Source organism: Silene latifolia, chromosome 2 (assembly GCF_048544455.1).
Source record: "Silene latifolia isolate original U9 population chromosome 2, ASM4854445v1, whole genome shotgun sequence".
In the NCBI taxonomy this organism is placed as follows: Eukaryota; Viridiplantae; Streptophyta; class Magnoliopsida; order Caryophyllales; family Caryophyllaceae; genus Silene; species Silene latifolia.
In genome coordinates this window covers 14,792,161-14,808,503 of record NC_133527.1, presented here as the reverse complement: position 1 = coordinate 14,808,503, position 16,343 = coordinate 14,792,161, and the positions used below count along the sequence as shown (strand labels likewise).

The 16,343-nt window shown below is 37.5% G+C and overlaps 2 protein-coding genes across 2 annotated transcripts; one reads left to right on the top strand and one right to left on the bottom strand.

The window, feature by feature from the left end:
- Positions 1 to 5,984: 5,984 nt before the first annotated feature.
- Positions 5,985 to 10,122, top strand: LOC141642346 (O-fucosyltransferase 20-like). The gene is made up of 5 exons (XM_074451126.1): positions 5,985 to 6,845; positions 7,559 to 7,727; positions 8,231 to 8,604; positions 8,705 to 8,963; positions 9,586 to 10,122. Exons 1-5 carry the CDS (start codon positions 6,253 to 6,255, stop codon positions 9,817 to 9,819), a joined length of 1,629 nt encoding a protein of 542 aa, XP_074307227.1. The 5' UTR covers positions 5,985 to 6,252; the 3' UTR covers positions 9,820 to 10,122.
- A 297-nt stretch (positions 10,123 to 10,419) lies between these two features.
- LOC141642345 (S-adenosyl-L-methionine-dependent uroporphyrinogen III methyltransferase, chloroplastic) lies at positions 10,420 to 15,357 on the bottom strand. Its single transcript, XM_074451125.1, has 5 exons — positions 14,525 to 15,357; positions 12,498 to 12,575; positions 12,328 to 12,397; positions 11,534 to 11,811; positions 10,420 to 11,017 (listed from the first exon to the last, which is right to left on the bottom strand). The coding sequence occupies exons 1-5, from the start codon at positions 15,089 to 15,091 to the stop codon at positions 10,868 to 10,870; spliced, it is 1,143 nt and encodes a 380-aa protein (XP_074307226.1). The 5' UTR covers positions 15,092 to 15,357; the 3' UTR covers positions 10,420 to 10,867.
- Positions 15,358 to 16,343: the final 986 nt, after the last annotated feature.

The following is a 16,343-nucleotide window of genomic DNA, read 5'->3' as shown; positions in this document are numbered from 1 at the left end:
GACTTAGTATGACTCGGTGACGCTCTAACATTGTCCTCTTTAAAGGAAGTTTGTATAGTTGATTAGAGTGGCGAGAACAGGAGATGAACATTGTCAAGAAACCATCTCAACCAAAAGCTTAAGCTGATGGTTGAAGTTCCAGAATCGGTTATATATTCTAACACGCCTCCTCACACGAATGTCAGTTGGGCTTGAAGTGTGAATGCAACTGCAGGCCTCCCCATACCCGGTCCGTAACCTTTTAGTAACACTGGCTCTAATACAATGTCAAGGAACCATCTCAACCAAAAGTTTAAGGTGATGATTGAAGTTCCAGGATCGGTTTTATATTCTAACAGACATAAATTGCAAAACAAAGCCTATACGTTTGAAATGATTTTGATGATGGCAAATATCTTGTACGTTTGATTCCATCATCTGAATGTTATTAATGTACGGTTCATTTTGTAATCAATTGTCATTCTTATGAACACATGAAGGAGACCTCAAAGCCTCAAGTAGTGAAGTCTGATCATGGTTTAAGTGAAGCAAGGCGATCAAGACCCTCGTGCCGTGTGACTGGTCATGAGGTGTATCATACGATATGGGATGGTTCTTAACTATTATGAAATCATTTATCACGTGCTCTTGAGGTATGCCGTAGACACAATTAATATAGAGTATATCTTCTGAAAGATGATCTCAGAATAAGTTTATTCTGATTTCTGAGACTATTTTACAATTAAAGTACACAAAAAGTAGAAAATATTGTACAAGTCATAGTTAACGATAAATAATGAGTACGCTCATTATGAAAATAGATACGGAGTACAAAATTAAAGAGTTATTTTGGACCACGATCAAGAATGAAAAAAATGTCATATAGATGACACCGTCTCTTCAAAATCAAATAAAGGTCGATTATCCACCATGTCAATAACAACTAACAAGTCACTGAATATGTCATATAGCGTCAAAAATCCATCCGTTTTCAAACCCGAGTCTTTTCATCTCTTCCCAAATAAATTAAGAAAGCAGTTAACAGGTACAAAAAAAATAGTCTCTCAATAATCTAATAGATGTTTCTACCAAATATTTGTGTTTAAAATAAGAAATTCAAATGGAGCTATTATTTAAAAATTGAGCCAAAGTAGCTAAATAGAATAAATTTCTACAAAATAAATACTAATCGTGATTTTTCACCGGTCTTACATCAGTATATTTACGCAATTGCTAAATCCCGCACACGAGTTTACTATATCCCACACACTTTTCCCATATATTCCATAACTACCCTTCGTCTTATAAAAAAAACTAAAATGAGTTCTCTCCCTCCTCTCTCTTAAAACCTAACAAATTTGTTAATAATAGACAATTATCGATCGTAATTCGCACATATCGCATGTAATCTCTCCGTTTTATCAACAATTTTACTAACACCCATCTTTTAATCGATTTAATTGACTTTTTTTTTTAAATAAAGAGGATTTTTTACAATTAGGGTTTGGAATTTGGATAGATGTTAGATTACAAATAATGTTGGGCTGTGGAAGGGGTGGTTGTGGGGTTGTCCAGTAGGCGGTCGGAGTAGGGGGTCGGATGGCGTAGGGGAGGGTGGCTATCGAATTCGTGGCAGGCGTGTGGTCGTAGAATTCATGGCATTAACTTCGTAGAATTTGTGCATTAACTACACAAGCATAATGGATTTTCATAATTACAACATGATTTATGATTATTTTCATGATTACAACATGATTGATGACTTTGAATTCTGCAAACACAGACATTTCCGTCCGATTGTTCATCGGTTCTGGAATTTTTTTAATTTCTTTTTTGTTTTAAATTTGTCTTTCTTTGATTGGGGTGGAAAATGAGAGGGGTAAACTTGGAATAAAGCAAAAAAATCTGCGGGATTTAGTAAAATGGCGTGCGGGATTTAGCATGTCCCTTAAAAAACGGAACACGATCATATATTCCAACACAAATGGGCTGTCAGCCTTTAGGCTTTCATTATGCCTTTTGGGCTTTCCAACCTTGTTTTTGTGTGCTCCAGTGAGCTTTTGGGCTCGAACTCTTGAAGTAGCTAATACGATATAGATGACGCGATTTATGCCCCCAATCATCACTGGTGGTTGGAATTTTATTTATCCTATGCCCGTCATCCTCTAAAGTCTAATGGCATGTTCTTTTCAATTGAAACGAGACGAATTTGAATGAAATTGGGTTGAACTGAATGAAACTGATGAGAATTGAATACAAAAATAAGAGTTAATTTTGTGAAGAGAGGAGATGAACAGAACTGACTGAATCTGAACAGAATTAAACTGAATAAAGTTAAACTGAACTAAAATGAGCTGAAATTAAGCAAAAAAGAACAGGACTTAAAAAGGGTGGTTGATCTGGTGTAAGTGATTTGCTGGTTATCACGTATACTTGAGGGTATATCCAATGCGCACCAAAAATAGCGCCTGGGGGTTTCCTCGTCATCCCCCGAAAAAAAAAACGAACCAAAAAATAGAGTAAATAATCACCTCTTATGTAAGTAGTCAATACTGTTATTGTGAGACCGTCTTCTAGAAAAATTAAAGTGTTTCTTTTCCCCTTTCTTCCCAACCTTTACATGTTCATCTTTTTTATTAATTGGAAATTTGAACTAAAAGTTTGTTCAAACAATGTACAATCTTGGAAAAATTTCTCAGAATATATGTTCGTTGAATTGATATTTATGCATGCAAGAGATGAACAAAACGATAAAAGACTTAGCAAAGTCGTAAATTCCCTTGTTAATATTATTCTTATCTTCTAATATGATTAACTTGTTTTTGACGATACTTTGTCTAACATCACGTCTGTTTTGCAAAGAAGAGAATTCATAACTACTCGAAGACGTAGGACATACTAAGTCAAAGCAAGCAATAAAAGGAAACATGTTTGACTTTTGATGAATTTAATTCGAACAATATTGCGAAGCAAGAGTATTCAATTACCTCTGATTGGCTTTTAATTTACCTAAGGCCAATTGGAGGTAGGGGTGTTCATTGGTCCGGGACCGGACCGGACCGGACCAAACTCTCTGGACCGAAGAGCAAAGAAGGGTTAATAGGTGGATCGATGACCGGACCATATTATATTAGTCCGGTCCGGTCCGGTCTGAACCATAAAAACACGTGGACCGAACCGGACCGGACCAAATGGACCAAATATTATTGTCATTGACATGTTTTAGCATATAAAACTAGAACTCGAGAAGTTCGTAATGATCAAAATAAACAACATTATTTTCTTACTAGATTTAACTACATAATTACACATCTTATAATACGAGTAAACAAAGTAGATAATAAAATCAATAATATTACAAATTTAAAAATTCTTTTATTACATAACTTCGGTCCATGGTCCGGTCCGCGGTCTATTCGGTTTGGTCCAGGACCGGACCGAAGACCAAAGTAGAGCAAATAGGTGGACTGTGGACCGGACCAAACAAAATTCGGTCCGGTCTGGTCCGGACCAATTGGTCCGATCCGGTTTGGTCTTTGGTCCGACCACTGAATGAACAGCCCTAATTGGAGGTAGTTGAATACTCTTTGCTTCGCAATCTTGTGAATGTTTTTCCAAAATGGGGCGTAAACACAAACAAATTAACGAAATAGGTTGAGTTTCAAAGTATTTACCCAAAATGGGTCCACGTCATCATCGAAGTTAGGCTCGGATTCAAGTCGCTCTCCCGCTCAACGACCTTACCCAAAGTGTCACTTAATGTCCACCCAAACCTCAGTATGGTACTTAAACGGCAAGTCGCTCCGGGAGTGAGCGATTTTAGCTCAAATCGCCTACCCCCACGGCGACTTTGGTGTTTGCAAAAAAAAAAAAAAAAAAAAAAGGCTGTTAAGGAGAGTCGAACACATGACCTTCCACAAAACTAACACTTATTCAATATTACCTAACCATCCATGCAAGAAAGTTTATATGTTAAAGGGAAGTGATTAAAGATAATATTGAGTAATAGTTATTCAAATCCCAAAACACATTTATTGCTGTTAGTATTAAATATGGAAATTTAATCCCCTTAATAAGACATCACTTTACACTTGGTGTTATGGTAAGGGGTGTGAAAGAAGTGTTAGCAGATTTCGTGTTCCATTCCCATAAGCTACAATTCACTTGTCTTTTTTTTTTTCTTCTTCTCTTTTTTTTTTTTTTTTTTTTTTTTTTTGGCCAAGTCGCCCAGCCGCTGAGCGTTTTTCCTTCAAGTCGCTCTCCCGCTGAGCGACCTTAATCCTGAACCTACCATCGGCAAAACCGAGCCTACGTGGACCCATTTTTGGTAATTAGTTTCAAAGTTACCCTATTTCGTTAAATTGTTTGTTATTAAAACCCATTTTTGAAAAAAATTCCAATCTTGTTGGAATTATCGTCAAAAATAAGATAATCATATTAGAAGGTACGAGTAAGAATAATTTTAACTAGGAAATTAAAACTTTGCTTAGTCTTTAATTGTTATGTTTATCTCTTGCTTAAATAAGATAATCAAATTAGAAGGTACGGGTAAGAAGATTAGTAGTACATCAATAACAACAGTAAGTTTTACTTAAATACTTAAAACGAAGTATTCGTTTTGGGTCAAATACTACCATAGGTAACAAAAAGAAGTTTTAATCAAAGTATCAAACACGCATTTTATGGGAAGAAAGGCAGGTAGTTACACCTTGCAAGTCTCCGAGTCAATTTAAGAGAGTGGATAACGTATTCATTGGAATTTGAGTAGATGACAATATAGGAGTATTCATAAAATGAAGTGCAAGTAGTGTGCAACCGTAGTGGTCATTTTTGCTTCTTTGGCTTGTCAAAGTTTTGGGAGCTTTGCATTTCCTGGAGAGTCAAACGAAAAACAAGAATTAGTCCTACGCATTTATGTTGTTCAACTAGTTCACACTTATATTACTTCGACACGATACAATACCCACACTCTGACACTTCACTTTAGACTAAAAAGTTAAAAAATTCACATAAAATAGTCGTATCTAACACTTGACACGTTTCAGACACGACACCTGTATCGAAAAGTCGGATAATAGAGGGCCACAAGTAAACAATGTTTAATAAATTCTTTTATGAGACGAATTTACCCTCTCTCAATTAGATGCGACAAAATTGATCACCTCTGAGTATCCACTGACCTTACCCATATCCAATTTCACTCGAATTGAGGATTCAAACTTGACACTTAACCCAAATTTTGACCTAACATAATATGACATAACTCAAATGTTTTGTATTGTACTACAAGGACAATTGTCCCTAAATTAACTTATAATAATATATTCGAAAATGATTCAAACTTGAAATAACTTGACCAATCCAGACCTAAACTAATGCATTGATATTCGTAAATGTTGAGTATTAATTTTTGTAAACATAGTATTAAAAGTCATAAAATGGGTACATCCGTACATATAACATAAAATGGTGGTACTAATATAAATGGCTACTAACTGCATTAAAATGGGTAAATTTTTTTTTTTTTTTTTTTTTATGATAACAGGTACCAAATGGAAAAAGTCATTTTAAATCACTCTTAACAATAAAAGGGGTACAAAGATACTCAAAAATGATGCGGAAATATAGTCTCTTAATAACTTATTGAAAGACCATCTCCTAAGACTTTGACCCTGTTTTTTTGGACTTAATTTCAACTCATTTTAGTTCAGTTAGTTCAATTAACTCATATCTTCATAAATTAAATCTTACTTCAGTTCAATTCAGCTTCATCAAGTTAAGTTCAGTTTAACTCTATTAAGTTTAATTCAGTTTAACTCAGCTTTTTTCAGCCGAAAAAACATGACCTGATCTGAACTAACTTCCATAACACAATATCTCCAAACAAATAATTGAAAATCTAAATTAATTAAAAAAGAAAGAGTAAACATTCTTCTAACAAAGAGATGAACACAAAATAGAACAAAATAATTGAGTAGAAAAGAAGAAATCCATATCTAAAACACAAACACACCCCATGTGTTGAGGTCGGAAAGTTCGGTTCAAACCCCATTCCCAGCTGTACCAAGCTAATCTCTCCAATCCCAATATCCCCACTCCCGCCCACCATTTCCCACATAAAACGACGCGTTTCACTCTCTTCAAATTCCCTTTCCCTCTAGTCTTCCCTCCTCTTAACAACACCAAACATACTCTTCATTCAAATCTTCATTACCTTCCTCGACTTAAACTCCGTCTATCAACGTGAGACACTCACATGTGACATTTTTCCGTATGGGAAAAGACGGAAAAAAACCGAAACAATCGGCGTACATTACAGTACCGTCGGAGATTATTAACTCCCTCTCATCAACCTCACTAAACTCCTTACTCCTCTCTCCTAAAAAATCATCTTCCTCCAAAAAATCAATCAAATACTCTTATTCCTTAATCAAAAACCCTAAATTCTTGATTTTTTCCCTCTTTTTAATTTCGTTCCTCGGTATGCTAACCTTATACTACAATAATCTAACACTTCTGCCATTAACGCCGAGCTTCGCGACACCTCCGCCGCCGTGCGACAACCGCCGTGATGCAGCTGCGGTTGCGGAGGCTAAGTTTGCGACGGTTGAAAAGACGGAGACGACGTCGTTTTGGGAACAACCGGAGGATTTAGGGTATAGACCGTGTATGGAGTTTAGCGAAGTGTATAGAAATGAAGGAGAAGAGATAAGGAAAGATAGAAGTAAGTATTTAATGGTGGTAGTTAGTGGTGGAATGAATCAACAGAGGAATCAGATTGTTGATGCTGTTGTTATTGCGAGGATTCTTGGTGCTGCTCTTGTTGCTCCTGTTCTTCAAGTTAATCCTATCTGGGGTGATGAAAGGTTCGTTTATGATTATTATTTGTATTACGGTTTTTCTAACGCGTGTTCTCGGATAAGTAGATTTGAAATTTGATTATTTTTGTTAGGGTCTTGATTATCTTTATTGTTTGTGGTTTATTTTTGGTAGTTTTAGTTAGGTTGACTGCTTCAGCAAGTCTTCTAGAGACGGTCTTGAGTAATACGATAGAAATTAACTAAAAATAGAAAAAGTAAAATACTTCGTAACATATACGGAGTATAACAACCGTCTCACGTGAGAATTAGTGTTTAGAGTGTTAAGGAGCCATTTCTTTTGGTATGTACAGCCGCAAGTGCAAATTTGATTGATGCTGACGGGATTCAAACGTAGTTCTTGAATACTTCTCGTGACTTTACTAACTAAGCTAAGTTATAATTGTATGGTCGTACGAGTTAGTAATATACTCGTAATGAATCTTTGGGGAAAAATTGATCTTTTTAAACCAAATATTCATAATACGGGAGATTCATAGTTCTTTTATTGATTAGGACAGTTAGGAGGATGGACAAGAATAGATTTTTCACGAAAGATTCATATATAGGTTGGTTGGTTTGACTAAATACTTTCTTTCAGGGTTTTTTTTACAAGAATTTGTGTAACTGCTGTAGTTGCCAGTTTGTGTGACTAATGTAGTTGGTGATATTTTTTTTGGTTTATGTTGAATGTTATAATTTGATGATTTTTGTTCGTGCAGCGAGTTTTCAGATATATTTGATTTGGAACACTTCAAGAGAGTACTTGCGGATGATGTTCGAATTGTTTCCTCCCTTCCATCTACGCATTTGAGGACGAGGCCCTTGGAAGAGAGTCAGACTCCGTTGCATGCTTCCCCTCGCTGGATACGGGAACATTACCATTCTAGGGTAGAATTTCTATTATTGAACCAACCCCCTTCTATTGGTTTCCTAGTCAGTTTCTATTTCCACAATTATAAATGCATCTTAAAAGGGAAGCTATTGTACATTCTGATTTCTGAGGAACTATATATGTCTCTCATTTCCCCCCACTTCAACGGTTGAAGTTGTTAATCATGCAAGTCATCAGGGTTTGTGAACAGGCCTATTCCGAAGGCCGTGAACACTTCATTACAATTTGAAGTTTGAGATATATTCAAGTTTGTGATTCAGAAGTGGTTTTGGTTAGCTTAGTGAACATTCATTTAGTGAGCACGTGTTTGATTGTCACGCGTTAAGAGCGAAATAGTCATAAGCCTTCTAAGAAATGGTGTATGTCTGAACCTACTGTAATAACCTCGGCTTGGATCAGAAGCAAAACATAGATTTAGCTTCTGAACACCTACCCTTTTATAGATGGGAGGATTATGTATTTATGTGTATCTAATGAACCAACATTTTCATTTCTGCAGTTGAGACGAAATGGTGTTTTGCTACTCCGTGGTCTAGATGCCAGGCTCTCTAAAGATCTCTCATCTGATCTTCAGAAGCTTCGCTGCAAGGTAGCCTTTCACGCACTGAAGTTTGCCCCCCACATTCAACAGCTCGGCAACACGATTGCTGAGAGAATGAGCAGCAAAGGCCCATATGTCGCTCTTCATCTGCGCATGGAGAAAGACGTGTGGATAAGAACGGGCTGTTCTCCCGGATTGAGCCCAGACTACGATGAACTTGTAAATAACGAGAGGAAGCAACGCCCTAAGCTTCTTACTGCCAAGTCTAACATGACTGCCCATGACAGAAAGCTTGCTGGACTTTGCCCATTGAATGCCCAAGAGGTTGCCAGGTTAGGATTTCACATTTACGTTCTCGTGGTTGTCCAGTGTCCAAACTCCAAAGCTTAGTTAGCTAATGATCTCTTTCCTCCCCTTTCCTCATTGGTTTAGGCTGCTTAAAGCTCTTGGGGCTCCAAAGAGTGCCAGAATATATTGGGCTGGAGGACAACCTCTTGGCGGTAGTGATGCCTTGCTGCCTCTCACCCGAGAGTTTCCTTTCTTTTACAACAAGGAAGATCTAGCATTACCCGGTGAACTACAGCCATTAGCAGATAGGGCCTCCTTCATGGCTGCTATCGACTATATAGTTTGTGAGAAGAGTGATGTATTTATGGCATCTCATGGGGGAAACATGGGACATGCAATCCAGGTAAGCATCATCTGATCTTCATTGACTTTCATTGTTTTCAAATTGCTAAAGAATTCGTCAATCTTTTATTGTATGAAGTCAATATTTTGAGTTATCTGCAATTATCTAGATACTATAAGTGGATAGATCATGGCTTATTAGGACAGAAACTGCTTTCTTTGCATTTTCTATATATAGATCACTACTTTTTGGGTATGTAAACCATCTGGTTTTGTGCGGATTCTAGACAGATAGGACCATAATGGCAGTAAAGCTCTCAATCCCGAGTTTTAACACTTTGCATTTCGAGGAATGTGACCCTAAGACATCTCGTTTAGCTGTATCAACTTGCTACCAGCTTTTTCAAGCGCATAGGATATAAATGTCAGTATGTCACTACGTATTTGAAGCTAGATTCACCCTACAACTTTTCAGGAATGCCCTATTTGACTTCGACCAGAGTCACGTTAATCTAATCCAGGTATTACAGATCATTAGAGCATGTCTGGCAAACGCGGCCTACTGAGCCAGGCCTTGATTTGAATTACATATTATTCCCTTTTCTGTCTTTGTTCATAGAACTGCCAGAATGAATTTTTTTTCAAAATCAGTTTTTGGAACTAAATTCCACTTGTTGATACAGGGGCACAGGGCGTATGCTGGGCACAAGAAGCATATAACACCAAACAAGCGGCACATGTTACCTTACTTTCTAGATTCTTCTCTGCCTGAAATAGAGTTCAACAATATTGTAAGAGAACTGCACCGAGACTCTTTAGGGCAGCCCGAGCTCAGGACAAGTAAACCAGGAAGAGATGTTACCAAATATCCTGTGGCCGAGTGTATGTGCAATACTACAAAACAAAACTTCTCATGAGGCCGATGGTATCTGCATTCAAGTCTTCCTTCCTTCTAAACCTTCTAACCAAGTATCTATAATATCCGTATTACAGCGCAACTTCTTTGGTCGGGTATTCATGCTTGTGCTTTCGATAGCATCGCACGAGATCTGTATACTCCAGCTTTTCACAATAGTAACATAATTTGCAAATGTAATTTGTTCATTCTTTCCATTAATTTGATTAAATTGTTTGTACCACTGTAATTTCTGTATCATATCAATTACATGAAAAATTGTACATATTGCAATACAACATTTTTTTTACTACTTGGTAACTAATTTGTAAGTTGGCATCTTTTTTTCTTCTTAGACGAGTTGTAACTTTTACTTCCTATCCAAGAGACCGAGTTAAGCAAGGCATGCAGTAAATTTAAATCTTAATCCGTAATCATTTGGAAGAATCACTTGGTTTTGTATGATTATTAACTTTTACTGTGTTGAACTCATAACGATTATGACATGCATTTGGAGGCGTTGCCGCCATGATAGATTTTTTTTTCTTTTTTTAAATGTTGTTAGATACAAATACAACTGCAGAGTACATGGTTTTTCAATTTGCGATGCAAGAATCATCAATTTGCCTAAACTATGCCTTGACCACGGACATTATTATTACATCAGTGTGAAATGCCAATTTATCGAGTATCAGTACAGTTCAGTTACAGCCTGAAACCTCCATACGAGGATGTACGATCACCAAAATTGAGCGATACAAATATGATGCATCCTTAATCCTACATTCATTGCAAATTTGCAATTGTTACAACTTACAGCCAGAGACGATCAGATATGTGCAACATTTTATGACGAAGGAGACAATCACACAAGTGCATAAATACGATGATGCACAGGAGAGAGAAGCATGGCGAAGCTTGATACATCTTCCAATTTTCTTGAGGAATGTGCAAACAAATAAACCTCCACCAAAGCAACGCAATGGCAACGGAGTAGAACTGACCAAAACAGATAGCCATAATACGACCACTGTGTCATGGATATCTCTCGAGATGTGCATACTATGTTCCTACTTTGCCTCCAAAAGCTCGGTTACTTGGTCACAAGAGAGCGTCCATAGTGGCGAGAGGGCAACAACCTTTCCAATAATTATAAGTGTTGGTGAGATTAATTCAGCATTCTCAATTTTTTCTGCAAGATCCTTCAGCTCAGCAAAAACCTGCACAAATGAATTTTCAGTTGCAATATATTTTTTGCTCGTCAGCACTATCGTATCAGAATCAGACATTTCTAAGCTTCTGAGACTAAAATATAAAAAAAAAAAAAAAAAAAAAATCAAGGTCTACCCTTGAGGAAAAATGACGTAGAAGTGAGGCCAGAAAACTAAGTTTGATGCTCGCCTGCTCGGTACAAGGTTTGTAAATATTCCTAAAGGGAAAAGTACACAACTGCCGATTTACTGCTCAAGAAAAAAGATATCAATGGAGCACCTTAGAGTAGGACATGGCCAAATTGACCTTACGCAACAAGCCTGACTCGAGACTCAGAAAGAGACCTGAATTGTTGACCTGACTGCCCTTTTGTCATCATTTACACTCAAAAAGCTAGTTCGAAGTAGATGGTTACTCATATCATATTGTGTGCGTATGTCATGCAAAAAAGCTCATCTATTACCCTACATGGAAGGGTAGATCCTACAAAAATAGGAACTCTACAAAGGTTATTCAACAATTACCATTCGCTGTTGAGGAGTTGTCCCTCTTTCCACAGCAACAGCGGGAGTGTTGATCGGTAAGCCATGTTGCATCAGTTTTTGGGCAAGAGACGGGAGGGTTGACAAACCCATATAGACAACTAACGTAGAATCAGGATCAGCAGCATTTTCAGCAACATACAATGGATCACTTCCTCCTTTCCTTGAGTGTCCAGTGAGATACCTGACACTGTTAGCGATGCCTCGGTGGGTCAATGGAATTCCCAGCTCTGCTGCTATACCAGAAGCAGCTGTTATACCTGAGAAAATAAGGCATTTTAGAACCACTATTTGAGGCTTATTTGATATGAGGTCATAAAATGGAAAAAACAGGAATGATAATGGGTTTTGCGAGAGTATTTTACGGCGGAATGCCTAATATAGCCCTACCATCAAACATCTGGCTTTTCAAATAAATTTATGTAACCACTAACTGCCACTGTAATAGGTGTCATTCAGTACCATCGGAAATTAGAGAAAAAAAATTGAGAATATGAATGGAGTAGTATTATCATGAAATTCAAGTGGAGAATTTCGACTAAAAGCAAACAAAAAGGCATTTCTATTCCTCCATAGCATGATCGCATAGCAAACAAGCAAGTATTGTAATACAATGTTTTCTTCAGCCTTGAAGCATCGGCATTAGTAAACAAAAGAAAGCATATAGAAGAAGAAAATGAAACACAAACAATGGTCAAAGATAAGATAGAAGAATATAAGCGCACAAAAAAAAAGAGAACGAGAAACAAGAAGGGAGGCAATAGAAAACGAGATACCTGGAACGACTTTGACTTGAATCCCCTTTTGCTGCAAGAAATCCATTTCCTCTCCGCCCCTTCCAAAAATCTGATACAAGAAGCCATGTCACTAAAATTGTCTTACAATGCGAATATATTCAATTGAAAGAAATGTAAGTATATAGACAGTTTATTAGTAAGAAACTTACGAGGGGATCACCACCTTTAAGTCTAACTACATTAGCTCCAGCTTCAGCAAAACTCAAAAGCAATTCGTGAATCTCCTCCTGAAAAGAAGAAATAGAATAACTTTTAAAAAAAAAATGAAACGTATTATGAAAAACTTGATTGAATGAAGTGAAGAAAAAAACATCTAATTGGGGGGGTGTTATTCATTAGACAAGACTTCACATTTTGAGTTTTTGGACAACCGGGAAGTTTGTTGAGCAGGTATACTAGATGTATCTACTACTCCCTCTGTCCCGGTCAATTGTTGTCCTTTACTTTTTGCACAAAGACCAAGGAATGGGAAGAGAGCCAATTATAAGAAGATAAGTGGACCAAATTGAGTGTGAATGATCAAATTACTCATGATCTGCAATCCTAAAATAGAAAGGACAACAATTGACTGAGACGCCCAAAAATGGAAAAGGACAACAAATGACTGGGGCAGAGGGAGTATGACACTATTTCAAAGATTCTAAAAGCTAGCTTCGACAATCCTATTCTATCACTAAATGTTACTCAACTTTTTTACTCATACACTTTAGCATATGTACATATAATCGTTGTTAAGTACTAAAATCACTGACTCCACAATAAATGTCAAGATATGGCTCCGATAAAACTCTCAAGAACCAAATACGGAGTAATGAATTTATCACACCGTTGCACAACTTATGAGCACTTAAAATACAAACAATTAGGTCTCAACTCTAGAGACAATAAGTGAATGTTTGGTTGAAGGAAATCACACATACGATGAAACATGAAAGGGAGGGACAGTAGAGTTATGTGGGGACTGAAATTCATTACCTACCGTCATGTAACAAACGCTTACATACACTAATGTTGATCATTGAAAACTCATTTAGTTGCTTGCCACTTTTCCTTTACCCGTCTTTCCTACGTCTATGCGTCATTTCCCCTCCACCCCTACTAAATGCCACACACAACATTATCTGGCTTGCTAAATAGCGATAAATTCTTATGAGTGCAACGGAGGAGGAAATAAACTCAGAGGCATGGTGATGGCGGATAAAGAGAAGGAGGTGAGACTATCATAATGAGCTCAAAAAAGGGTAATAGCTACGGACCACCCTACATTACCTTTAAATAGAGCAATAGTTGCTAATGACTACTTCATACTCCCTTCACTGCTCTTTCATCTTTGACAAAGGATTATCTCCTAAACATGATCTAAGGAACCATATTTTATTTTATAAAATGACGGGAAAAATATAAAAGAAAATACGAGTCAGATGTTTTTCAGTCTCTACCGTCCATCATCACATTATATGATAAAATATGGACATTAGATTACACATTTTGGACAAAGACGACCCCATTAATCAAGTAATGGACCTCTAAGTATGGGAGAAAACCTTTTCCCTCCGTCTCCCCTTTACCACCATAACTTCCCTCACTTCTCATTTGTTTTAAACTTCACAATGGGGTCGTCTTTGTCCATTACTCTCAATTCAAGCAAACCTACAATTGGAATTACTCCTCAACTCCCAACCAATCATGCCCTTAATGTCATCCAAAGCTAAAATTCATTTATAACACCATATCACACTACTAAAATATACTCCCTCCGTCCCCGGTCAATTGTTGTCCTTTGGTTTTGGCTCAAAGACTAAGGAAAGAGAAGGGAGCCAATAACTAAATGACAAGTGACACAAATTGAGTGTGAATGATCAAATTGCTCATTAAGTTCATTCTTAAAATAGAAAAGACAACAATTGACTAAGACACCTCAAAATGAAAAAAGACAACAAATGACCGGGACAGAGGGAAGAGGGAGTAATCCCACAAAAACTAAAATGAGACTGTGGCATAAACACAACAAACAACATTCCATGTTACGCACCTTGTTTAATAATAAGTACACTAATCATATTGTATGCATACAATGGTCTAACTACCCATTCAAATACGAAGTATTTTAACCAAATGTAAACCAATTTTTGGAAAAAAAAAATAAATAAAAAAGGCAATGAAATTAGAATGCGACCTGCGTTCGACTATGATAACCAGCAGTCTTGCCAACATAAAGAAGCCTGGCATTATCCCCAACCAAATCCAAAATATCATGCGAAACAAGACGATCATACAACAAAAGATCCGCAGATTGAATAAGTTTAAGCGCTTTAACCGTAAGAAGGTCCGGATCACCCGGTCCAGTACCTACCAAGAACACATTCCCAACACCACCACCACCTTGTTTTTCCTCATCTCCGTAACGTGTCTCCCTTCTATCCTTCAGTACCTCCAAGAGCTTCTTCAGCTCCGGGAGTTGCAATGCTATATCATTACTATCCGCGTCAATTTTCGGGCCGTCATCAAATGATGGCGGCCCGTTGGAAACCCATTGTTCTCTTTGGAGGATTTGGAGTGAGTTTTTTTCTGTGAAGGGTGAGATTGAGGCGGTGGTGGTGGTGCAGTGTACTGGTTTCGGGTTCGGGTTCGGGTTTTGGGTTAGGTTGAGAAAAACCCGGGTGTGGGTTTTGGGTTTTATTAGATGGGTTAGTAAAGTGGGTTCGTGGTGTGATAAATGGTGGAGTTTGGTCATTGAAGACATTTTAGTGATTAGTGATATCGTCGAATTGAAATTGGAATTGGAATTGAGGCGGAGATATAAAATGGGTATGTTGAGGAAAAATGGTAGGAAATGGAGGGTGGTGGCTAAGTTTTAAAAAGAGAGGAGATGGTGGTAGCAATTACGGAGCAAGTTGTAAAGTGGGATTTGGAGAAGATGGAAAGCCAAAAATGTTGACTCTCCCTCCGATACAAGGGACGCATTGCGGACGACACACTACTTCTAAAAGTGTCTCAAAGGTTAAGTACTCTCGTGTGTTTTGTGTCTAGGTACAATATGTACAAACTGCTAGGCCTAGTAGTAAGCTACACCGCCACGGGACATCCGGAGGTCAACTTTTAAGGACTGATAAACGGATTAATTGGGTCAGTTAATTTTGGGTTGGGCCAGGTTATATCGGGTCCTGGTTATTTATGGGTTAACTATTATCAAGTTATTTGTGGATAATAATTAGTTTGTAACAATAAAAAATTAGGGTCAAGTTCGAGTGTCAGGTCGGGTCAAGCCAGGTTTATTCCGTACTAGATCTGGCAAAAACCAGACTCGGCCTGAGAAATGTGACCCAAATCGTCTAACAACTGAGCTAATAGAATTCAAAAATTGGGTGAACTAGACCCAACCCGAACTGAATTGACCGACTTGACCCATGACCCGATATTGAAGCAATTAGGTGGATGACCGGATAAAAAATTAGCTCCAATTAACACCAAATTGACTTTCATATTAGTTTTATAAACTTAAAATTAAAATAAGTACACCTACAAATCTTTTTAATATGAAATTATCAGCCTAAAATGAAATATATAGTATATATAAATATACTACAAGATAAAATACACGTCCTTCCGCACTATGTTGCACACCAAAGACGGAAGTGGGAACTGTTCTCAATATGACAAAATATTTAAGAGATGAAAAGAGAAGAAGAAGTTTATGTGATTTTAGTTATGTATGAAGAGTGTGGATTACAGAGGTTTATATAGCAGAAGAAAGGCTCCTCCAACAGTCAGAAAATTAATGGTATTGATTCTGAGATTAATGACCATAAAATCGGACAATGAATGCGGAATTGATTGTGTAATAAAAAACACACCAACTAGAAAGAATCCGATGTAAAAGTTCGGACCAACAGCAAAAAGGAGCCCCACCACACCACGCACGCCACACGAGCCGAGCGGGCGGCAGCGGCGGCGCGCGTGGGGAGACTATAGTCTATCCTCTATAGTCTAGTTAA

Coding starts and splice junctions, on each gene's coding strand:
- LOC141642346 (XM_074451126.1), top strand. CDS start 6,253: ATGGGAAAAGACGGAAAAAAACCGAAACAATCGGCGTACATTACAGTA. Junction 6,846..7,558: donor CCTATCTGGGGTGATGAAAG/GTTCGTTTATGA, acceptor TTGTTCGTGCAG/CGAGTTTTCAGATATATTTG. Junction 8,605..8,704: donor AATGCCCAAGAGGTTGCCAG/GTTAGGATTTCA, acceptor TCATTGGTTTAG/GCTGCTTAAAGCTCTTGGGG.
- LOC141642345 (XM_074451125.1), bottom strand. CDS start 15,091: ATGTCTTCAATGACCAAACTCCACCATTTATCACACCACGAACCCACT. Junction 12,398..12,497: donor TTAAAGGTGGTGATCCCCTC/GTAAGTTTCTTA, acceptor TTCTTGTATCAG/ATTTTTGGAAGGGGCGGAGA. Junction 11,018..11,533: donor CAACTCCTCAACAGCGAATG/GTAATTGTTGAA, acceptor TCATTTGTGCAG/GTTTTTGCTGAGCTGAAGGA.